The 25,195-nt window shown below is 41.3% G+C and overlaps 1 protein-coding gene and 1 long non-coding RNA gene across 5 annotated transcripts in view; one reads left to right on the plus strand and one right to left on the minus strand.

Moving 5' to 3' along the window:
* epha4b (eph receptor A4b) overlaps positions 1-25,195 on the minus strand; it is a 98,293-nt gene that overhangs the window by 16,951 nt on the left and 56,147 nt on the right. For all 4 annotated transcript variants that reach the window (XM_042429911.1, XM_042429913.1, XM_042429912.1 and 1 more), the window contains 4 exons: positions 11,852-11,919; positions 10,848-10,973; positions 10,367-10,552; positions 2,427-2,488 (listed from right to left, as the gene is read on the minus strand). In XM_042429911.1, coding sequence (XP_042285845.1) covers positions 2,427-2,488; positions 10,367-10,552; positions 10,848-10,973; positions 11,852-11,919 — 442 coding nt within the window. The remainder of the gene's footprint in view (positions 1-2,426; positions 2,489-10,366; positions 10,553-10,847; positions 10,974-11,851; positions 11,920-25,195) is intronic.
* The window catches only part of LOC121909385, a 61,807-nt gene that overhangs the window by 2,738 nt on the left and 33,874 nt on the right, over positions 1-25,195 (plus strand). The window contains exon 3 of the long non-coding RNA XR_006099427.1: positions 8,900-9,012. This is a non-coding gene — a long non-coding RNA (uncharacterized LOC121909385). The remainder of the gene's footprint in view (positions 1-8,899; positions 9,013-25,195) is intronic.

The following is a 25,195-nucleotide window of genomic DNA, read 5'->3' on the forward strand; positions in this document are numbered from 1 at the left end:
GTATTACTTTGATTCAGTCTCCATCTATCTATCTTCCTTCGTCTTTCTGCATCTGTGCACCCCCCCCCCCCCCCCCCGCCTCTATCCTTCCCTCTCTCTCTTTCTCTTTCTCTCTCTATCTCTCTCTTTCCCTCCCTCAGCAGCTGTGGAGTAAGTTAATTAGCCGGTGGTTTTGTGAGATGCTGATTGATTGGACTGTCTAACAAACCTACAGACTTCCTCTATCAATCTGCCCACCACATAGCATTGCCAGTAAGGAGGAGGAAGGGTGGGCAGGGCAGAGAACGAGAAAGGAGACAAATGCAGGGCAGAGAGGTTAGACAAGGAGATGAAGGAGACGGATGAGAAAGGTGAAGATGGAAAATGAGAATTTTTGGCAAAAAAATTTTTTTGGCAAAAACTAATGAGGAGAAACTCTGGAAAATATGGAAAACTGAGGGTGAAATGGAGATGGACAGACTAAGAGAGGAAGAGCTTCCCTGACAGAACAGTGGTTTTGTTATTTCTCAGGGATGGCTGCTTAATAAATGGTCAGCATAATTAAAGACACATGTGGATGCCAGGAACACAGATCAGCTGTAAAAACCATAAAACAGATTCCATTATTATATTGAGCCACGGTGTTCACTCTTTATGACCCTCATTACAATGTATACTGTAACATACAACATGCATGTATCTGTGTGTGTGTGTGTATGTTTCAGGACTTTATGATTTATGCCAATTTAGCCTGTTTTCATTTCATTTTGCTTCAGTGTTGCTGATGGGATTGGTGTCTATTTAGCATTGGGCCCATCATCACAGGGTTAATGGCTTTGGAGTATTGCAGTGATTTTACTGGCTGACAAACAACTCTGAATATGAATCAGGGGGACTTTCAATGTGAGGCACACCAGGACCACAACAATCCATTCATCTGGATGTATGCAAAACCCAATTCGAAGCTTTTCAGCTAAAGCAATACTGCACATTTGCAATTTCTTGCTACATGTTTTGTATGAAGATCATAAATCGCACATTTATCAAATTTAACATTATTATCCTTACCCTCTGCATCTGTAAGTGAAGAACTGTATTCGTGCACATAATTAACTTTTTAAGAAACACACCAAAACCTCCAGTCAATTTAAAGAAAGGTCAGTCAATTTCTGAAATCAGCTTAATATGTCTGCAGCTTTGTGATATGTTTCAGAGGATGGCTTGAAGGACTAATTCGTTAAAAACATCAATGTAATGACGTATTGAGTGACAGAGCCCACTAACTCTTGTCATGTTGTCGATTTCAGTAGCAATGAAGTACCTCCATAGCCTTCTTTCGATTTTGAAATTTGTTCACTGATCATTTGTTCAGCAATTACCTAGAGTAAAATCTGCCTTTCAGGACTTACTTTTGTAATACTATGGCCTGGATTTGAACTCTGTGTTTTGTCAGTTGTCTATTTTTAAACTAGTCTCTTTAGAGAGATATTTCCCAGAAACTTGACCAGCATAATAATTGTCTTTTAAAAATATTTCTGCTGACTGTAGTTCAATGTTCATTCATGACAAAGTCGATTTCTTTTAAATCTCTGGCATTCTGGAGGGGATTTTCAGTGTTTTTTCTTAGTCGCTATCTTAACTAACAACAGTATTTACTTTTGTGGTAGCCTGTCACATTACATTGTAAATGAACTGCTCATTATTGTACCCCCTGATGGAGCACACAAAGCAATACACTTTCTTTATTGCCCATTTTTCAGCAGTCTGCTACTGTTTTCTGCTCTAGGATTATGAAAATACCCAATATCAAACATCATGTCAAGTGTGGAGAGATTATGCATCCATATGAATGTTTCTATTGTTATACTTCTCTATCCGTACTTGGTAAAGCAAAGGTTCAGTGTCTGAGTATGTATCCTGAATATATCATAACTCCCAGTGCTTTCTCCATGTATGTATATTGATGGTATATTATTTGCAACTTTGATAAGTGTTGAAGGGGTAACACAATCCAGTAGCTCATAAAGTACTGTACTCTATCATTTAGTGAAGATATGCTGCATTTTTATGTATTGAAAACTGGCAGATATTATTGTTCCTTTAAATGTGCTATCTACTAGTTTAGAAACTCTTACCAGCTGACATAGTATTGTTTATTTTTAGGGATACTTGTTAATTTAAGTCCTTGATAGACACTGTAAAACTTTTATAGATTGAATTCTCCAGCTTTGAGAAATGAAAGACAGTTTCATTCAGGTACCTTTATACATTTTTTAAAAGAATGTGTCCTCAACTACAGCAATTTTTAGGGAATGAACTCTGTAATTTCGAACACTTACAGCTGGGACATCAATTTCCACATGGCCTTTGTAAGGAGTTGTGGCCCTGACCTTGATGGGATGTGAGCAGTGTGTTCTTTCCAGCTGAGCCAGGCAGCCGTGACTCACCTTGAGGAAAGTGTCCAGAGATCCATTTTCCATGAACTCTGTTATGATCATCACTGGCTTACCTACAAAGAGACATAACAAGGCAGCTGTTAGTGGGGAAGAATTACGAGGAAGAAAGACACAAACTATAAAGAGATGAGGACAGAGAAGTGTTGCGGTCCACAGCTGTGACCAGCAGCCTTCCTCTCTGTCTCTCTGAATCTCTCTGGGGGATAACATGGCATGTCGTCATCAGTCACACTGACAGCTTCTAATCAGCCCTCTCCATAAACGCCAAGAGATAATTAGAATGGACCAATCCACCAGAATATGTGTGTGTATGTGTGTATATGGGGGGCCTCCTGAGATCTCATGAATACTAATCAGCCTCAAGGGGAAGGGGGTTGTGGTTGGATCGCTATGCACCTGCACCTGCATGAGTGTGTGTTTTTGTGCATGTGTGTGATGTAGGGGTGGTTGACTGACAGGCCCCGCATACTACAGTCCCCTGCATGGCATCTGGTGGGGCTTACAAATGATTAACAAAGTACCTGCAATCACATGTACACACACGCACACACACACACACACACACACACACACACACACGCACACACACGCACACACACACACACACACAACAAAAACAGCAGTTGTCTTACAGGGTTCTCCCTATAGGTACAACCCCCTACAGCCGAGCTTTGCCAATCACAAACACACAATGTGCAGTTACAAATGAGAGGCTCCATCATCCTGCCTGTGTGTGTATGTGTGTGTGTTAGTGTGTATGTGTGTATGTGTGTATGGCTTGTAAACACAGACTATGTCAGCTGTGATGAATAGGTCACACTTCCCCAATCAGACCTTAGAGAGGCTGAGAAAAAAACTTGGGGGAGAGATAAAGACGGCATGAGAGGGGGAGAGAGAAATAGATGAGGTGGAGACAAAAGTCAATTTTCTCAAAGAATTCCCAAAATATGATTGTAATAGACATGAAAATTTTCCAAACTCCAGCCTTTCCTTCCCTTCCAAAGGAAGTGCTCCCTCAAACTCTATTAATTAAAGTTTTTCTTTTTTCCTTTCTCTCCCTCGTTGCTTTCTTTCTTTTCATAAATGAAATACAGATTTTCTGCTTTCTTTTTCTATCTTTTATTTGTTTTTAGGAGCTAGTTTCACTCCACGCACACTCTGTCACTACTTTATATACAGTATATTTATATATTAATTACCTTACATTATTTATGTGGCAGCATGTTCAAACCATCATGACAAAAAAATTGTCCTTTGCTTGTATAGGGGGGGATGTAGAGTTATAAGTGAACTAAAGGAAAGAGGGTTGAGCCTGAGGGTTTAAAGATAAGAGGGGGTGGGGAAGAGGAGATGAAAGGAAAGGAAAGGAGAGAAGATGAGGAAGGAAGGAGAGGAGAGGAAGAAGGGTCAAAAGCATGTCATGGAAAGGCAGGAACAACACTACCGAGACCTACAGTGAGATTGTAGGTAAAGACAGCAATACATCACCTTAAATGAATTCACTATCTCACTGCAGCAAACACACACACACACACAAACAGAGTCGCCTGGTCTCTGGTGGGGGTGTCTTCTTTGACAGTAACATTAGTCTCAGGGATAAAAGTGAAAGAGAATTGGATTTTCTTCTGCTGGGGGTGAGGATTGCTGGTCACATTTATCTCCACACGGGGCCTGTGCTGTGTGTGGTACATTGCTCTGTGTGTGTGTGTGTGTGTGTAAGAGAGAGAGAGAGAGAGCTGGTTTCAGGGCATGGCAAGTGGGGAGGGCATGATGATGACTGGCTGATTTCAGCTCTGATCAGAGGTGGACAATGTGTGCGCGCGCTTTTGTGCGTGTGTTCTACCACAGTGACTGATAAAACAGTTGATGGGATTGATCCTGACTGAAAGGGGGGTCTGCCTCTGTACACTGCCTGTTAGCACCTACATCCTATCGCACTCGAACTTAGCTTTATGGCACTCACTCGCGTTGTTCTCTCCTGACTGGATCCTCACTTGTGTTGTATCAGCTCTCAGATGTACATCGCTTTGGATAAAAGCATCCTCTAAATTAAATCGTAAACTCGTAATTGCGTTGTAAACTAACTCTTCATAGCTTTCCATCCACCTGCGAGTGCTGGTGTGTCTTAGTTTATAGACCCTGTGAATACATGTATGTTATTCAGTGGGTATCCATACAGAACAGATAGGCATACTCTCATCTAAATGTCATATTCTACAAAGTAGACAGCCATGAAATGGAAAAAAAGCTATAAAGTACTACCTCTGAAAACCAATTATGTGTTTGAGCTCATCTTTGTTTGTGTGCTACATGTGTGTGTGTGTGTGTATGTAAGACCATATATGTTACCAGTGAAGGAGAATATTACCTTCTGGCTTGCAGTGTTAGATGCAGTCGAGAGAAGAACAATGAAACACATTTATCCTGTCGTTTTGTAGAAGACCATACGAGCCTGGCATGTGCTCACACTCACACACACTCTGCTATAGCCATCATCAGGACACCTGCCATATGGAATTATCTCTGTAACTCTGAAAGATAACAGAGGTTACCCAATAAAACCGACCACGCACACTCAGACGCTGCGTGTTAGCTCTTTCTTTTTTTGTCAGGTGCCAGCGCAAAAACACACACACTCGTACTCAATAATATAATATATCCTTTTCATTTCTTGTTGTGACTTGATCACACAGCATCCACATTTCAAACACACACACACACACACACACACACACACACACACAGGTAGGATGATGGAGCCTCTCGAGCTCGTCATGGAGCTCCACTCCGCCAAACATCCACAAGCGCTCCTCAATTTCCTCCTGAAAGCGCATAATTAACTAATCACATTCATATTCATTCGAATTTATTGCCTTTCATCGCCTTCAGAAATAACACAGCCATTCCACGGAGCTAAAAACACCTCGCAGTGTATGAATGTGTGCGCGCAGATTGGGTATTGATGTTCTGCCAGGTGGAGTGTGTTACGGAATGGATCAGAGACGAGTTTGCTCTTTTTACAGCTCTTCATTAAGTGAAAGTAGGAAGTGTTGTCTTTCCTTACCTGAGGATAAAGCTAGGATCATCAAGACCTTGAATGTGTGTGAATTTGTGTATAAAGTATGAAAGTGATAGAGACTACATATATACAGTGTATCTGGTAAATTACATTATGAAAGGCTGTTTCTGTGTGTGTGAGTGTAAACGAAAGTGATAGAGTCTGTATATATCTGGACAATTACATTATGAGTGGCTATCTGTGTGTGCGCCAGTGGGCTGTATTACCACATTATTGAATGAGGCGGCCCAAGGTACAAACGAGAAAATGAAATAACTGCTGTATTGATTAATGTTAAGGGTCTGAACTAAATGATACAATGCTTTTAACACAGGACAGATCTCTGTTCTGGGAAGCGCCATGTGAGGGTGTGGGGGTGCAGCGAAAAACCAAGAGACAGAAACTCAATAACCTTATCTCCTCTCCTCTTGTCACCTCTCGTCCCCCCTCTTCGCTTTCTCATCTCCTCTCATTTCCTCATGTTTGTCTCCTCACCCATCTTTCCTTCAAATCTCTTTACACATCTTCCCCGTCGCCCTCATTTGTTCTCAAGTCCCATCTTCTCTCATTTCCTTGCTCTTGTATCCTCTCACATCCATTCACCCTACCCCTCTCCATCCCTCATGCGTTGTCACTTTCCCTCTTTACTTTCCCCTTCTGCTTTTCCTCTTCCTCATTTGTCTCTGTGGTCCAATCTCCAAATCTGCATATGTATTCAAAACATGAATAATTTCAAACATTGAAACACTTATTGTTCTGCACACAAAGACACACAGTTAAAACTAATCACTAGTTTCTTCAAACAGAAGACGGGCTGGAAAAAGAAAGCCTGTGTGCGGTTTTGCCAGTTTTAACACCACCTTTGTGGAGCAGCTTTGTGAAAACGTGTGTGTGTGTGTGTGTGTGTGTGTGTGTGTGTGTGTGTGTGTGTGTAGCTGTGTGTGCGATACGGGCAGATGAGATGGAGCTCAGTAATTGAGGGTTTTCCAAATGAGCCGATTGTTGCTGCGATTGTAAAACACATAAAGGACGGATGGATAAAATGAGGGACGCGGGAGATGAAGGGAAGATAAGGAGATGGAGGGGGAGGGAAGGGAGGAGGGGGGGGGTGCAGATTGCTGCACTTTCCTGATGTGTAGAGAGACAGATAGAGAAAAGAAAGATCTATTTTTTTCTCTTTTTCTGCATGTGGTGCTCTAATTAGCATGACAATAGCAACAATCAGGTGACAGACAGCAGAGTAGGTTATTAGTGGCACACGGCAGGGGCTGACGGCTTATGAGATTTTAAGCAGAGAGGACACACACACACACTCTCATGCACATACCCAATAACAAAATACATCTGTGAAAAATTGGAATAAATACCACTACAACAACTGCCTTCATCACCAACCCCCGCTGCTAAAACTACCAGGTTGTATCACCCCTACTACTGCAGCTACTAGTACCACTTCTACTATCATGCTGTGTGCTACTGTATGATTATAACTGCTACAAAAAGTTTACTGTTTTTTATCAATATCAACAAGAACACTTATACTACTAGTGATACAGGCATGACTGCTTCCTGTAAAGTTATGTTGTAGAGTTGAAATGATTGGTTCATTCATCGATTAGTTGAGCAACAGAAAGTTAATTGGCAGCTATATTTTAATAAGCAAATAGGCCCAACATTCCCTATAGTTCGAGCTGCTAAATATTGAAGATGTGCTGCTTTTCTTTGTTATATATCTTCGTAAATGAAGTAAACTTTGGGTTTTGGTAAGACAAAACAAGCTATTTGAAAATGTCACCTTGGGCTTTAGGAAATTGTGATCCTTTATCACTGTTTTTTGACATTTTATAGACCAAACAATTAATTAATCGAGCAAATAATCTTCAGATTAATCGGTAATGAAAACAATTGTTAGTTGCAGCCCTGTTGCGTTATCTAATGTTTAACAGAAAGTCTTGTGTGGTAGGTTTGAGTATATAACCTACACAATGAATAGCAGCATGAGAAGTAATGATTCTGTCAGAGTAGAGGTACTGTAGTAGTAGCAGTAGCATGTATTATATACACATGTATTTTGCACATCCAGATGTCCTGGAGGCAATAAATAAAACACTATCATGTTACTATTTTAAGCTTTGAAGAAGGCATGTTGTTGCCTTAAAAAGGATGTACTTCATATCAATCATTCTAAAGTCTTCCTGCTTCCAGTTTTAGTTATTATACATGTGACATTGTCTAATGTGCTTATACTATGACTTTTGCTATTGCTACAGTACCATTACAACTGCTTTTAATAATATTGCAAATGCTAATGCTACCATCTCTACTACTCCTATCGCAACAGAACTGTGACAACAGCAATTACTTCTGGTACTACTCGAATACTACTCCCACTACCACTAAAATCTACTTCTACTTACACCAAAACAAGCCAATCCAGCACACCTGAGCCCAGGGCAGGCAGGGTCAGTCTGCCTGATTAGACTGAGGGCAGTGTGAAGGGACCAGCTGGTGCCAGAGAAAAGGGCCTGAAGGAATTATTGACCCATCTCAACTCTCACCCCCTCGCTCACACACACACACACACACCCTGGGCTGTGACCTGTGAAATTACTGCTCCGCTAGTGAGATTTGTTTCTGAGGGGCTCTATCAGCTTCTCAATGTGCCGTGAAGACAGGTGAGAAGGGAGATACAAAGAAACGCATGTAGAAGTAGACAGGCACTCATTACATGCACACAGAGGAAAAAAAACCCAACATGCACAAACATATTTTTATATTCATATAACACAGCAAAGTAAAGACAACCTAATTGTTTTTCCACTGTCGACTGTGCTATTGTCCTCTGACACAAAATATCAAGAATTTGGCAGTAATTCTTGAATTTATTCTGATATTTTAAATCGGAATAGCGTGCGCCACTGAAAATAAAGTGCCATAATTACATGTCTGTTTGTCAGAATGAAAAAAACACATTTGATTCAGTTTGTTGCTGTAGTACTTCTACAAACTGCCTCAATCCTGCTAACCAAAGGTCACAGTTAACATCAAGCATTATTTAGACAAGAGACAGAGAGGAAATGAATAAGAAATGCAGTGGGGTCTCATTCTTAATATGCATGCTGCTGAATATTCATGAGGCTAAAAACCACATCCAATTAACTTTATGAATTATTAATATTCATGATAAAAGCCTATGCATATGCATTTGCTCCTTTGTTGTTGGCCTAAGTGCCACTGAGCACCGGTGTGTGATGGACTGAACATCTTTTGTGTGTATGTGACAGAAAGAGAGAGAGAGAGGGGGGATAAGATGGGGGGGAAAGCAGAGGTTTATTTGTCTGCCTGCATGTTTACAATTCTGTCTCTTTGTACTGACTGTCTTCATCTTCCTTTTGCTTCTCTGTAGATCTCTCACAAACATCTGCATAACAAGGTGTCAGACCAGAGGAGGAACAGAGCAGTCGCACTGATAAGAATGAACAGGAGGGGAGTCTGAAACTAACTTCCATGCAAAGCAAGGTAATTTTGAAAAGGCTGTTCAGGTATAACAACTCATGTTTTCAGGTAGTTTTTGCAAAGATCTCCATACAAAAGCGACAGGTAAATCTGTTCTTCTCTGTTCTATTTAATTGCATAAACTATGCGTCACAGCTGTTGTGTCGAGGCCACAGCACGGTTAATTTGCCGTCTCAGCTGATTGAACATTTGTTCAGTCCCCTCCTGCTCTCCATCACCTACTTTAATACAGCCAAATTCGCAGTTTAGTTGGACTTATTTTCAAGCAAATAATAGTGATTTGATGGCAGGCCATGAATGCTTCCTGTTAACCAGGCACTCAAGCACTGCTGTGCTGAGACAGATCCCTATTTTATTATTACTAAGTCGTCTGACAAAATTAACATATATACGGCTTAATTACAACACTTGTATTGAGTGATTAACTATATTAACATGTAAAATGGGTAACCACAGAGCGGGTTAAATTTGATGGAAATTCATCTTCTGAACTTTACTGCCACACTGCCCCCGTTCAGGCTAATGACATTGTTTTCCAAGATTTCAATGTCCCTGCCCACACTAAAATCTGAGGCTGGTTTTCAGAGTTATCCACTCTAGAGACTATTTTCAAAAAGCTCAATTTTTTGGGGTATGAAAAATGTTGGGTAAATGTGAACATAAAGATGCTTTTTCAAATGTTCTCAGCTTAGTGTGCACATTCTCTGTGACTGAGTGAGAGAGACAAAGAGAAAAAGGGTGTTAGAGGGAGAGAAGAGGAGACCAGGATTGACTGAATGAGACAGAGAAGTGAGGGAATAAGAGAGAGAGAAATAGGGAGCGATTGAATGATAAGATTAGATGGACACTGACTGAGAGAGAAAGCAGGAGTGTGAGATGGGGATATGAGACGAGAGAAGGATAGATGGAGGGAGAGAGAGGGTGATGGAAAGAGCGAGGGCCAGCGATAACGAATCAGCTATCTCGTTGAACCAGGCCTGTGTCTATCTCACCTACAGTGCATGAACACACACACTCGCTCTAATTGTCTAACACAATAATGTGAAGTAAACAAGTGGACGTTTGAGAGGCAGCCAGTCGCCGTTCACATGCACACTGCCATGCGTCATCAATGTGTTACCATGGTAATGGAGCTTTTATCTGATCCAGGGTCAACTCTTATTTACATCAACAGCAGCTCTGCTGTGTCTCACACAGGTATGTGGAGGACACACACACACACACACACACACACACACAAACACACTCTTACTACAGCACACATATAGAGAAAGTAAAGTGTATGATTACACAAACAACCAAACATGTAATACACCCACACACGCAAGATGAAGTAAGGTTTTTATTCATCACTCACATCTCGTGACGACACCCTCCAGCCTGATGATGTTTGGATGGTCAAACTGTCCCATGATGGAGGCCTCAGACAGGAAGTCCCTCCTCTGTTTGTCAGAGTATCCCGCCTTCAGACTCTTGATGGCCACGTAGATCTCCCTCTTTCCCTGCACACGCAGCCGACCACTGCACACCTCCCCAAACTCTCCTATACACACACACACACACACACACACACACACACACACATACATACACACACACACACACACACACACACAAGAAAGCATGATACAACTGTTAAAATGGCTGGCAAAAGAGAATATCTTTGCTTTTTTATCTTTTACTTTGGAAGGTGTTACTTAAATGTTTATTGCATAGTTCCCAAGAAAAACAGTCCATCCATGCCTCATATGAATACTAAAATATTAATTTAGGTTGCATTTTAATAATTTTTATTAAGTTTATTAATGTAGGCAACTGCAGTTTTATTGCCAACTCACCAGCTCCAATGACTCTCTCTATGCGAATATTGGAAGCATCGATCTCTTTGGCAAAGTCCCTGACAGCCTGGTTGGGGTCTTCGTAGGTGTGAGGATGAATGTATGTTCTGCTGCCAGGAAGCTTGACTGTAGGAGTGGAAACGTAGAGAAATGAGGAGAGAAAGAAAAGATGAATGCTGTTACTATATTTCCTAAATGTACTGGAATATATAAGCTACTGTAGGGTATGGTATTACAGAATCTTCCAAAAAAAAGTTCACAGGAGTAATATGATAAAGAAATGTTCTCCCATAGCTGACACTTGTACATATCTGCAGTGTGAATGCATGTTGAAATGGGAGCTTGAGCGTGGGTGCTCTGTTTGAGTGACATTACAAAATTATTACATAATTAAACACATAACTACTTTGTTAGCAGTGGTGTTAAAATGACTCATAAAAGGAACCCATGAGGAACCTCATTCTGCCAGCAAACATTTGTGCAAGAAACTGTGAGACATCACGGTTTATACAGATAAGAATCCCACACAGTAGCTGCGTGCTGGTTTTCAGAGTTCTTATCTAAAGGTATATGTACAGTAAACAAGCTTGAGTGTTGTAACTGAGCTGCTGTAAACTGAATTAACTTTCATGGTGTTTGCAGGACTTTTGCTCCTGGCGTCTTAAAATATAATAAATCTAATATAATATGATACAATATTCCTCCTTCTGTCTGTCGTTTACAGCCATAAATACTGGCAGCGATGTGATTTATTGCAGGTTGGTGTGAAGTTTGGTTTTAAGACAAGTTATATGTATGTGAGGCTGCTTGCATGAGCACAAACTTAACCAAGACATGCAATAAAACTTCAACCATTTAATTCTAACTATACAATATGCACTACATGTTTAGGAATGATGGCATAATTTTTCACTGCAGCTTATGATAACAAATTGACACAATCCCATTTTTGGATTGTAACAAATTGTGCACTTCTGCGTCTCTTAGTGTGAGTTAGTGTTTACCTCGGCCGTGCTGAAACTGCATCTTCTCTTCATCAGGGTCCTGCTTGGCTTTGATATATCCACAGTGCCTGAAAAAGAAATAAACAGCTGGCTTATAATCCTATATATAAACCTATACACACAGTACAGACTGTTTTTCCAACATCAGTAGAGCTTTATAGCACATCTGTGGAAGTCCACATTCTCTTTATTGTTAAGCGCGTATGTATAATTTTACATGTCTGGTTGCTACATTGAATCTATGATATTTCCAGGAAAATCCTATGCTACACTGTGCACAGCCAATAGCTGTGTGCTTGAACAACTAGATATTTCATTTTGTCTCTACACACTCCTCTGTATAAGACAGGCCTGTAGGGAAAAAAACAAACTATTCCTCTTTTTGTCTGCTTCTACGTGTCAGTTCCCCACTTCCCTCCAAGCTGTTATGCCTGAGGTTGAGTGAATGAGTTTGTGTGTGTGTGTGTGTGTGTGTGTGTGTGTGTCCCTACAGAGGCTAACACAGATCCATGCATTAAAGCACCCCTTTTTACCATTCTATGGACCCCTCTGGCCATTAACCACTGCCTCCAAATTTACCATTCATACACAAAAGCACACATCTATGCCCTTTTCCCACCCCCCTGTGCACACATGCACACACCCTGCAGCGCGGGTCAACGATCAAGACAAAATATTGACGAATTGATCAACTCAATCCTGCTGTCCAGCTGTGAGGAAGTGTTGAACTTATTTTGTTTTACAGACCTCACAGGGCAATGATGCCTGCGCGCGTGTGTGTGTGTTTGTGTGTGTGTGTGTGTGTGCGTGCACACAGTGTTGTTGTGTTTCTCAGTGTATTTTCTCTCCTCTTTGTTGTGATTCAGCCTCAAACACTGTTTAGCAGCCCTAATCACCCATAACACTGTCTGTGGGATTTACTTCTCTTTTGAATTCAGAACATAGATTTTAGTCCAAAAAACATAAAATGTAAAAGTAGTTTCATATAACGAGGTACTAAACACGACATAAATACTACATGGCCTCCTCTCCTCTCTATGAGATTGGAAGGAAAGAGTGCTGCACAGGTATAGCAGCAACCAGTCAGTATGTCTATCCATCATGAGGACAAATTGATTTGGGCTGAGATCCAAGAGTAACTGGGAATCTGAAGCAGACTGTGTGTGATTTAAGGAAGCAGTAGAGAGGAGGACAGAAGGGAAAAGGAAATTGAAAGAAGTAGCGAGCAAAGATTTGATAAGTAAAAAGAAGAGGAGAAATGAGATAAAGACAAAACATACAAACATGATTAAAGAGATATACTAAGAAAGAAAGAAAACAGAGTTTGTGAATGAGAGACAGAGAGATAGAAGTGGAGAAAGGTGCTAGGCTCGGTAAATCTCGGTCATTTGGTGTTTTAATCCTTGTGTTGATTTTACACAGCTGAATGCATGGTATACCCCAGACATCAATAGGCTGTCTTGGGAATACACACACACATAAGGGTTAGAGACCGGTTGCTGGTATTTGGGGATGAAGAGGAGGGGGCATAATGTTCTTATGAAAGGGGGGACCCCACCTGGTTATCAGCTGGGCTCAAGCCAGTCGAACACCAAGGGACTATCATTACCCCCTTGACACACACTCACACACACATAGTGCTTTGGGGCATGTGTTTAGAGCATATGGGGAATGGGGACATGGGTCACACCTCTGCTCCAACTGTGATAATCCCATGAGGGCGTACACACACACACACACGTTCTGCAAAACCTGCGCTCAAAACACTTCTCCATCATTGCTGGATGTGTATCTGTGTTAGTGTGTGTATGTGTCTTCACGGGTGCATGGCTGCATATGTGAGAGAGTGTGTGTGTGTGTTTGTGTGTGTGTGTGTGTGTGTGTCTGATGGGAAATGAACACATTTCCATAGTAATTACAGAGCAACTAATTTCTCCTCTCCAGTTAGAAGTGTCATGAATCATTAGCGCTGCAGTCTTAAACATGGCACAAAATCTGACATGGCTGTGGCTTTTGTTTTCCCCTGACAGCTGTGTCTGTGTGTGTGTTTGAGATAGATATTTTATTTAATACCTTCGACTAAATGCGACCAATCTGTGATTCGTCTATTAACGGCACTGTAACTGGACTCAGGGGGATAATGTGAAAGCCATTTTCCAATGCCACAAGTATTCTTTTAATATTTTGTTGTTTAGTTTTCACATTTGAAACAATTAACATATACTATATCACCTTGAACCAATAGTTGTCATAGGGTAGTCAAGCATTTCATATAAACAAACATATTCACATTAATTTAAACAATGGGTGACTTTTTTGGCATGTAAATTCATTGTAATGGTCCACATTTCTGAAATTTAATCAAAAATATTCTCTTCAGCTCTAATTCTTCCACTTAGTAGATTTTCAGATAAGTATCTATAGTAGTCATTGCTCTTTCTCTGTAAGATCGTCTTTTCACAAGTTTCATGTTATAGCTTTTTCATTGGCTACAATCAAAAGAATTAGTCAGGTATCTGTCTCTTCCTTGTATAATCTCTTCGAGACACATTACACAATACTTGTTGAGAATCAACCCTGTGTTTAAACATTGTAATGTCCTTCCCTCTCTGTTTGCTGTGTATGTGGTTTAGTGTTGCATTCTAGAGGCAATGGACCTTTTTCCACAGCAGACATCTTGTCATAGTAGAAAAAACACATGTGCAATTAATGAACATTAACAAGGACTCAGGTCCATTAAGTGCCCCTGTAAGCCATTCTAGTGAGTTAGCATGCACAATAGCAGGACCCTGGAACTGGCTAATCTAAATGGAATGTAGATGTTATAAATGTTATTGATTACACCTGTGTTTTTCCTGCTGTGACATGTCTGCTGTGAAAAAGGTCTACAGACAGAATACAAGAGGACATCAGGAAACTACACCTGAGTGTCTTGGGGAGAGCCCATTTAAGTGGCTTTGTAACTATACCCTCACTCTCCTCTCTTCCTTCCATGTCTATACCTGTTAGTTAGTGTCAAGGTTTCGTGTTTAGTTTGCACATATCATACAGTCAGTATCATAGACTTAACAGATGAACGTAGCAAGGTGTGACATCACCCACTGGTTTGGATTGGAGCTTGTTTGAAGCCCAGAGTCTCTTCTCTTTTCCATTTGGTTTTGCCTGTCAAGCTAACATTAGCTACTTTAGTGAAACTGTGCTAACTATTGCGACAATAGTCCGCCTCAGAGCGAGTCCTGGAGAGCAATGAACTGTCAATAACAGTCAATCAACACCAACATGGCAGACATCAAAGTCTACTATAAATCTTCAAATCTTACTAATGGAGCAATCATTGTCTTACTGGGGTGCCCTAGTGGCCCAATGGTTAAGGTGCATACCATATAACCGCAACGTCCATGGCTTGATTGCTTTTTGAAGGGGAGTCAGTTGGATCCAGCATCTAGTGGCTGTCGGTGGCAATACACATTGGCTTCAGCCTCAAGCCATGGTAGCTGCTGCTCGGTCAGTACACACATCCACACTTTGCATAACCTACATATTGAATTTATTTTTTGCTTAAATTCAGAATAAATTAAATTATGAATCCTTGTTCATGGGTGACTCCTCTGTTTTTGTCACTTATTCTGGGTTAGTTTGTGACCATAGCTGAAACATACAGTAACAACATATGGGACACAGGACACTGTCTGGATTGGAAGAAACTTTGCCAGTGCACATACTGTAATCTAGGCAGCAATTATGTTTCCTCAAAAATATAGTTGGCAAAGAAAGTTAGTAGTATATTGTAGAATATGTGGTTGCAAAATTGGCATACATAACCCATATTGTTTTTACGATTATACAGTATTCACACTGGCCGAAAAAGGCTTTAGTCTTGTGCAAGTGTATAAAACGTGGTCACAGTCACCACATACAGTAGCCTTGTTGTGTGGCTAGTTGTCTGCTGTTGATTTGGATGCAACAGGTATTTACTTTACAGTACTAACAATTCTGAGCTGGAACAGAGTTTATAATGAGAAAGTCCTCCTGCAAATCCACTAGCTGCTTCTTTACACTGCTGCACTGCAGCATGAAGTTAGCACTATTTGTCACTGTGAGAGAAATCATTGTTCCATTTAGCTGCCATCCAACTGCACTTTACTCTGCCGTTTCATACAGTAAATACATTTCCCACACACACATAGCTGTATATTAATGCAGATTTAAAGTGCTCACACCTGCACCAATCACCTGCACCGTATAATGTTCACTAACATAACTGAACAGTGCCACTTACATTATACATTCTTTTTAATCACACATAGCTTTATACATATCCTTACTCCCCTTAGCAGTACTATGCCTAACTTTCCCAACCCCATGTTTCTTTCTTTTTTTACCCATCTCTAACATTCTTCAATTAGTCTTTTAGGTCTGTGAACCACCCTACGCTCCTGCTTTCTAGGAGTTTCTCTTTTCTTATATATGATGTGTCCTTCGCAACCTGAGGCCAGATTTCACCTAATGTGTCAATACCTGTGTTGAGATCCATCTCAACCAGTTCAGCCCCCTCTACTGTGCCCGCAGTTCTATCCCATAGTCCTGCCTCGACTGATGACGTGCCTGGCACAGCCAAGAGGTGTCGTCTGTTCCGTCACAGCACATTACCCTGTTCTGTCTCCAGTTTATAGGACCTGGGAGATGTTTCCCTCAGTACTTTAGCCATCGGGCCCCACTCAATCCCACTTCTCACTCTGACAATATCATTCTCTGCTAGTGGTGGCAGCAGTCTGGCAGACTTGTTATAGTTCCTTCTTTGTCTTATCCAGTAGTGTGGTCCCCTCCCACTATGTTCTGTTGATGGAAGTTGAGCGTGCAGTTTCCTGTTAATCATAGTTCTGCTGGAGACCTCCCACACTCAAGTGGTGCTGCTCTGTAGTTCAGAATGGCCAAAGATCCTCCTTTTTCAGCAGTCTTTTCAATATTTGCACTCCCTTTTACGCTCGCCTGTTTGACTGTGGGTAGTGAGGGCTCAATGTCGCGTGTGTGAATCCATATCTCCTGGAAAACAACCGGTATTCTTCACTGTCAAATTGTTTGCCGTTTATATCTTGCCATTTTCCAAATGTGGGGCCTTTCCATTGTGCATGGATATTGCTATTGCGCTCACAGTTAAAAGTCTCACACGGTCTCGTTGCACTGCGCGTGCATCCTCACCTTCTTGCCACAGATTCCAATCACAATTTGGTATTGTAAAAAAAAAAAATTGCATGACTGGCTTTTGAGGCTTTTGAGTTGGAGGTCCATTATGTACAGTTCAATAGACTCATTGTCGTCTCCCTGTAGTCTACTATGGAAAATGTACCTCTCATAAATCTCATTCTTCCTTGGTGTGGACTATGCTTTGAATTTAGCAATCACAGCTTTATAGTTGTCTTCTTCATCTTCATCCCACGTAAAGGTATTGAAAACATCCAATGCTGCATGTCCCGCGACAGTTAGCAACAATGCTATCTTCCTCTTATAAATGTTTTGAAGCAACCTCACGCACCGAGATCATTCATTCAAAAGCAACTTTACTCAGAGAACAAGTTTCTTAAACACTACAGACTGAAGCGCCCTCTTCAGGCATTACATAAAACAACATATCAACACACATACACACCTTAATGGACTGCGATATCACTATCACACCCCAGCTCTCACCTTTCTCTGTCTCTCTCTGTTCCACTTCAGTGAGGACAACAGGCTATCCCTGTCCTCCAAAGCCACACACTCCACATTTGCATATCAATTTACTTTTTAATATAATACTCTGTCACTCGAGACCCATTTGTCATTCTGCTAGCAAGCTTCCACCTTCATAGAACTCCATCTATATATTATGGTCACCATGGCCCCTCCCCCATTTCCCTCTCTCTTCCTCTCATTCTCTGCCTTGCTGCTCTTTATCTCACTGGAGTGTTATATTCTTTACTAATTCTTTCTTTAAGTGAAAATATTCCCTTTTCCAATAACCCACATATCTTCTCTTTCTTCCTCAATTTTCCATCCATTTATCCTCTCCACAACAGGCCTCGTCCTCCGCTCTCTTTTTCTCTGAGTGCTGTGTTTGGTTTTTTTTTTTTTGATAGAAAGAGTGGACACAAGGAGCTGGAAAGAGAAATAAAGAGAGAGAGAGGGAGATGGAAAAAGAGAGTGCTGACAGGCAAGAACGCACAATGGGGGTCCAAGCCTGCATACCAACTAACAAGCAATCAGATGGAGGGCGAAGGCGAGGAGAGAAGGGGAGGTAGCCATAGGAATAGAAGCCCGAGGGGTAACATAAGGGATGTGGATGAAAAAAGGGGTGGGGCAGTGTTTGTGTTGCAACAACAAGGGCTGAAGATGAAGAAGAAGAGAACGAGGAGACATTATGAGAAGAAAGAGTGCTAAATAGAAAGTGAGAGACTGTATGTGTAGGAGAGAGGACCATAGAAACACAAAGGAATGGAGACGTCAGATACTGCATCCATGGATGGAGGATTAAGAAGGAAAGTGGAACAACAAAGTATATAGCCATATCAGCATGTAGCTCCCCTGAAGGAGAGAAAGACAAAGGATAGGAGAGTTGATGGACAGATTAAGAGCAGATGATAAAGAGAAGAGTGTCAGTCAACAGTATCGCTGTAGGAAGTGTCCTGAGAGAGAAAAAGAAAGAATGGCATATATCTTATAAGATCTCAACTCTTAAACACACTGCAACAGTAAATTGAGGCCAGTCCAGCAAATGTATGATGAATGCTGCATTTTCTTGCCATTGTCTCATTGTTTTCGACCACATATTCCTGTTCAAGATCACAGGAAGCTGGAGTCTATGCCAGCGTTCATTGACCAAAGGGAATGCTGGGTACACCCTGGGCTGGTCGCCAGTCCATCACAAGACATGGATTGAAGAGATAAACACATTCAAATAGACAGTCCACTGTATTCAATGTCCCCTTGATATTGGGAGGAAACCAGGGCATCCAAAGGACAACTCGCATGAACAAGGGATGAACACAAAACTTCAGATCAGCTTTCTGTCTGGTGATAGTGCTGGGTTTTTCCACAAAAAAGTTCTGTAACCTCGTTAAAATCCTTAAAATTACATCTTTTCATTCCCCCTCATTAAAATTCCCCAAATCTATGAATATGCAAGAATTATTCATTTCAAAAGCTTAACTACTGGACACAAGATGTCTTCACTGAAAAGTCTATTCTCAATGTATGAGCATTGGAGGTTTCAAGTTTCCACATCACACAACTGTAAGTAGTTTTGTACTGTTAATCTAATTATTGCACACTTGCCTTTTTAGCTTGACCTCAAAAGTATGTACCCTGCATTTAAATCTTGAATCTTGAGACCTAAAGATAATGGTCTTACAGTTGTCAGATACTGTAGCTACTAGGCATGTCAAAATGCAGATGAGCCGTGTCCTGCATGAAAACATTTTGTGAATCAGCCCACTGGTATAATCTTCATAAAGATTTCAGTTCCCTGAAATTGTCACTGTTTTGCCAAGTCTTCACTTATTGGTCTATTAGCCTCGGGCTCAATTGCTGCTTCCATTTCTCCTTCAGTCTAATGCCAGGCTATAACGAGAGAGAGACAACAGCATCCACTGTGCTGATTTGTACTTCCTCAAATAATTAAATCCAGCACTCAGTGATTCTCTTGTCATTTTTAGTTTTCTGGGGCTACTACAGCTTCATAGTGCAGTGTGGAATTAGAGAATTACCCCTGTCAGATCACACATATGCTTCTAATATACAGTATTTAAAGCTGTTACAACCTGCACTCCACAAAAAAGTTATCTTGTCAGAACTGTCAGCTGAGTCACTGGAGTCCCTATCTGAACCAGAGATGGAGAGAGGGAGAGGAAGAAAAATATCATAAGGTGGGAGGTGGTGAGCAGAGAAATTGAGGGAGTGAGTGTGAGAACAGCAAACAAGACTAGGTCAAAACCTTATATATGACTGGATTGTGTATGAAATGCTAGAGGGCTTCTAATTTGAAACAACTGATACAGGAAGTGACGACATGTGGCCACTAAGCCCTAAGGAAGTGCGCCAGGCATTGACTGAAGCCAACTGGCTGTGTTCAAAATCACATACTAACATACTGCCTACTAATGAACAATTAAGTATGCCAATACTAGCAGACTGTTCACACTACTCAAGCAGGACAGTCATGTGACTGCATCACAGGACTGTATTGATCACAACATCTGGTCTCACCGGGCCAGCGGGTCATTCACATCTCCAAAAATGTCGCTGCAAATTTTCAAACAGGCGTTATTTGGATAAACTGACCACATATTGGAAATCTAAATGGTTACTATCTCGCTGAAAAAATATTAAAACTTAATAAAGTGACATTAACTGTCCTTCACTGAAAATTACAACAGCCATTGCTGCAGGTTGGTGCGAAATGCATTCTGGGATACCAATAGTGTACCTTCATCACTCAGTCATTCAGTCAGTCAGTCAGGGACAAATACGTTTGTGGGGCTGGTGGTCCAGCCAAAAAAACAAGAAGGGACAGAGGGAAGGAGGAGGGAAAGAAGAGAAATAATAAAAGAGGGACAGAATAGTGAAAGAAAAGGGGAGTGAGGCAAGAGGAGATCAAACGAGGGGAAACTTTGGCAGGACAGAATAAAAAGCTTGATTATGCACTAAAGACAGAAAGGTTGAAGAAAAGAGAGAGTGGGCTGAATATGGATGGTGGGATAACCTTGAAACAAAGTGAGGCATGTGTAAATGTATAAGGAGACGGACCAAAGACAAACAAAGGTGTGTGTGTGTGTGTGTGTGTGTGTGTGTGTGTGTGTGTGTGTGTGTGTGTGTGTGGGCGTTGATGTATTAGTGACACAAGCAGAGACAAAGAGAGACAGAGATGGTGTGTGTGTTTGTCTTCATGTAAGTGAATAACCTTGGACTGATGTTAGCCTGAGACGTGAGGAGAGCTAATAAAGTGTGTGTAGTTGTGTGCTGTATTGTATCGCCTAGTTTGTTTTATATGACCGGCCACATTTTATAGGATTAGAGGTAGGCTGCTGGCTGGAAGATGTGAGTAGAAAATGATACACTCCAGGACAAGGAAGAGTCAGAGAGGATCTGATACACATGTAAAAACACGCAGTTATTCTGTCCTTCCCATCCTTTCCTCTCTTCTCCTTTCTTTCCTTTCCTCTCCTCTCCTCTTTCATTTCCTGTCTCTCCACATTATTTTCCCACTGCTAATCAGAATGACTAGAAAAATGAAATCAGTAAATCATTAGTCACCCCTGCAGCATGACACAATGAAATGACACAACTATCCTCCTCTTTCCCCACCTCACACACACAAGCACACACATTAATAAACTCACGTGCACACACACACACACACACACACACACACGCACACACACCCTGCTGTGGGTATCTGCTCTCGTCATTACTCATGATAATGGTGATTCCATTTAATATCAAGCTATTAAATAAAAAATAATTACTGGGAATGAAATCAATGGATTAAATTCACTCTCATAATTTCTCAGCAAAATTAAGCCTTGCACACCACCTGAAAAACAAAATGCGTTCACTGCTTGGGTGCTAATAAACTACGAGGTTTATAAAAGCTGATGTGGATAATTAATTAAGAGTCAAAACAGCATGAATAAAAACAAAGTCTGGAAGAAAAAAAGAGATGTCTGGGTGATCTAACCAAGCGTTCAGGAACACAAGTGAGTAAGATTTCCCCTTCTGGCCTTCCCTCCATCTTGGCTGCGACTGGCACTGGTTCAGCACTCTCTGACCACAACGTAAAAAGATTTACTCAGCTTGGGCTAATTATTAGGAAGGGGAAATGATTAGCTGAAGAGTTATGACTAATAAATCTGTCTATGTTTCATTAACACCCTGTTTGGAAACATTTCATTTAGCTCTCGCTCATTAAGGAGAGTGGTAATGGAAGGAAAGGAAAGGAAGAGGAATAGGAAGGAGAGAGGCGTGGAGAAGCAATACAGGGTAGAAGGAGAGGTCTTGGGCTGGGCTACGGTAATTGGTGTAATGTAGCAGAATTTTTAACAACCTGGTGAAAAGGTCAAACGAGAGAGAGGGAGAGAAAAAGCAGAGGAGCATGTCATCTGTATCATTAAGTGAAGTGTATCTTTATATTTGCTAACAGATCAGTGTGTAGATCAGTGTGAAAATAATTCCCCTAATGATGTTACTACACCGACACAACTTGATTAGGCCGTGATCGTAATATGTGCGCTCGCGTGTGTGTGTGAATCCAACAAATGTATTTAAATGTGCCATAAATTTTAACACTCCAGTCGAAAAAAGCCAATTTGAAATTTGTCTGAATTTGTCCTATTTGTTTATAGGACATTTGAGCAATCCCACTGCAACATCTGCTCATTTGCATAACGTCTGTGTGAAATAGTTTTGCACCTGCAGCAACTAGCTGCTATTATTGCAGTGTTTGTAGCTACTTTCTAGGTATTCTGCAGACAAAGCTGTATTCGCCTACACCCTAAAGCTTAGCTGCATTAATTGAAAGCAACAGAATACAAGCAACACATACAAATCTGTCTAATGACATTACACACGCGCATCATCATCACATATATGCACACATACACCTCCCCACACCGGCCTGTTTTGTTTCAGATTGGTGTACACAGAAACTCTTGGCTGCCGAATCATTATTAGTGCTATTATCAAGCAAACAGGCCGACGCTGGGATGCGGGAAGGGAATGCATTGGCTGATTTCTACCTCCGACAAATTCACCATAAGTACCATTTGGCAAACATGGGTCTATAATTTGTGCCTTTGTTCCTGTTTTTCCTCTGCGGTATCTGTTTTTGTTATTTAGAACCAAGCATTTGATTTTTTTTAATGTTTTCCCGCATCCAAGCTACAAAAATAAAAAAAGCCTCACCATTTTTTCTTACTTCTAGTCTTTGGTGTTTTTAATTTCAATTTCTCACAACTTCTTTGAAATAAAAACAAGCACACACACACACACACACACACACACACACACACACACACACACACACACACACACTCACATATACAAACCCACACACACCATTTTAAAGCTGTGTTCCAGTCAATTACTGTAGTTCTTCACTTACAGGTCTGTTTCTCTTGCTAGCTCTTAACTCTGCTCCTGTCTCTATCAACAGCATGTTTTCAGCTTCCCCTTTTCACTCTTCCTCTCCCCCTTTTGTGTCATTAAGTTTTTAAGAATAACCCCAGGCCACACAACAGATGTTGCGGAGGTAAAAGAGCTTACGCGCACAAACATGCACATCAACAGGACATGCTGTTGTGTTAAAAAGGTAGAGCTGCTACCGCTCTCTATTAGCGAGACTGAGAAGTCTTTCTGCCAGAATCAGCCACATTATAATGACATCTCACTTTCCTCCTTGTCTTTCTCGCTACTTCTTTCATTCTTTATTATTCAAAAGGCTCCTCAGAGTGGCTCTTTTTCTCCCTACGTTTGTTGGAGAGAAAACTAGGCTTGTAGGATCCATCTCTGGAAAGTGAACACACAATACAGTATTTCTTTTCTCCTCTTTTTTTTGTCACGGATAAAAACGAAACCACCCTGCAAGATGGTGATCAATAAAAATTCAAGCTTGATCTTACCTCAACAACACAAAAACAACAAGAGCAAATAACCTCAGCAAATAACTGTACATCTTATTTTGCACTAAGTATCCAATTAATCACTGCTTATTATTTTAGGATTTTTCAGACATTTTCCTTAACAGATTGCAACGCTTGACTCCCTGCGGAATATCTCCAACTCTGACAACAGATGTACTCCATAAAGGCAGACTTTGAGGCACACAGCAGATGAGACTGCTTAAAAAAAAAACAGGCATCACATAGATGTAACAACTTCACACTGACTTCTCACCACAACTCCCACATTAAAAACATGAACATAGAAAAACACACGGGAATCTGGCACATAACCAAACCCTGCAGCTATTCAGAAAAGGAGATGGTTGTAAGGCTGGAGAATCATTAGACTGCAGACAAAACAGAAACACGCACGCACACACACACACACACAGATGCTGGGAGGCAGAAGCTGTAACATGTTTAACAAGGAGTGAGAGAAAGTGTGGACCGAAGGGGAGAACACTTTTTGAGTGAAAGGCCATCTGCTGATTCCATGGTTATGCCAGTCGCTCGCTAGCTACCCATCGCTCGCACCTGCCAGCCTGCCAAAGCACCCTCGGGAGGACAAAGGCACCAACTTCACACACAAACACACACTAGCACGCATGTACTCGCCGTGCAATAATGGCATGCACACAGCAATAACTGGTGTGATTTGTCAGAGCCATGCTGCGTCTGAGGAGCTTTCGACGTTTTTTTTTCATGTTTTCCCTCCTACGGTAACAATAGCATAACAGCACTTTATTAAACGAGAACAGGACAGAACAGAATGGCCTGCAAATCAGCCTGTTTATGAGGCATAGCTGTTCAGTAGCCTGCCAGCAACGGCTGCAGGGAGTGTGTATGTGCCTGTGTGGGTGTGTGCGATTGTGAGTGACAGAAAGACGGTGAGACTGTATGGGCATACATTGTTATTTTATAGTTCAGTGATAAAAACCTTCTATCAGGCTGCTCAAAATGTGGTGAGCATTGGGGGATTCAAGAGGTGAACTAGGTGTAAAATAAGAACAAAAAAGCTCTTCTAACCAGGCAAGTGATTGTTGGGCAAATGGTTTAAACAGCTGGCATTTTGGGGGGAAAAAGGTCTTACAAACGTCTGGTGGGAAATCATTCCAACCCTGGCTGACTCTCAGTGTCAATTTCAATTCAAATTTAATCATTGTCCACATTGAACTGGTTTCAGCAAACACATTGGATTCTCGATACATTACGGAGGGGGAAGGTTTCATCCAAATGTAAATTTCAAGAATGGAACAGGAAATGAAAGTCAGAGAGCCAAAAGAGAGGCAAAATGAAGAGAAAAACAGAAGCAGAGAGTGAAATGAGAGTAGGGACCGAAATAGGAAGAGACTCGGGGGTTGATTGACAGATTAGATGGGAAGTTCAATAGATGAGAAGGTGGACAACACAAGGAGAGAGCGAGCAATCCTTATTTTTAGATTTTATCCCGATTCCTCCAGAACCTGAAGGATGACACCCCTATTGCACCTAACAGTGCAATTGCCCACCCACCACCTCTGCTACGCCTTCTCCTCCTCCGCTCTCAAACACACTTGTGATCTACCTTTTCATCTTTTGCTCCTTAAACCTCTCCCTTCTTCCCGTTGCACCACTGGATCTCCTCCTCCCTCCATCAATCTCCTTTTCTCTC

Source organism: Thunnus maccoyii, chromosome 12 (genome assembly GCF_910596095.1).
Source record: "Thunnus maccoyii chromosome 12, fThuMac1.1, whole genome shotgun sequence".
NCBI classification, from domain to species: Eukaryota; Metazoa; Chordata; class Actinopteri; order Scombriformes; family Scombridae; genus Thunnus; species Thunnus maccoyii.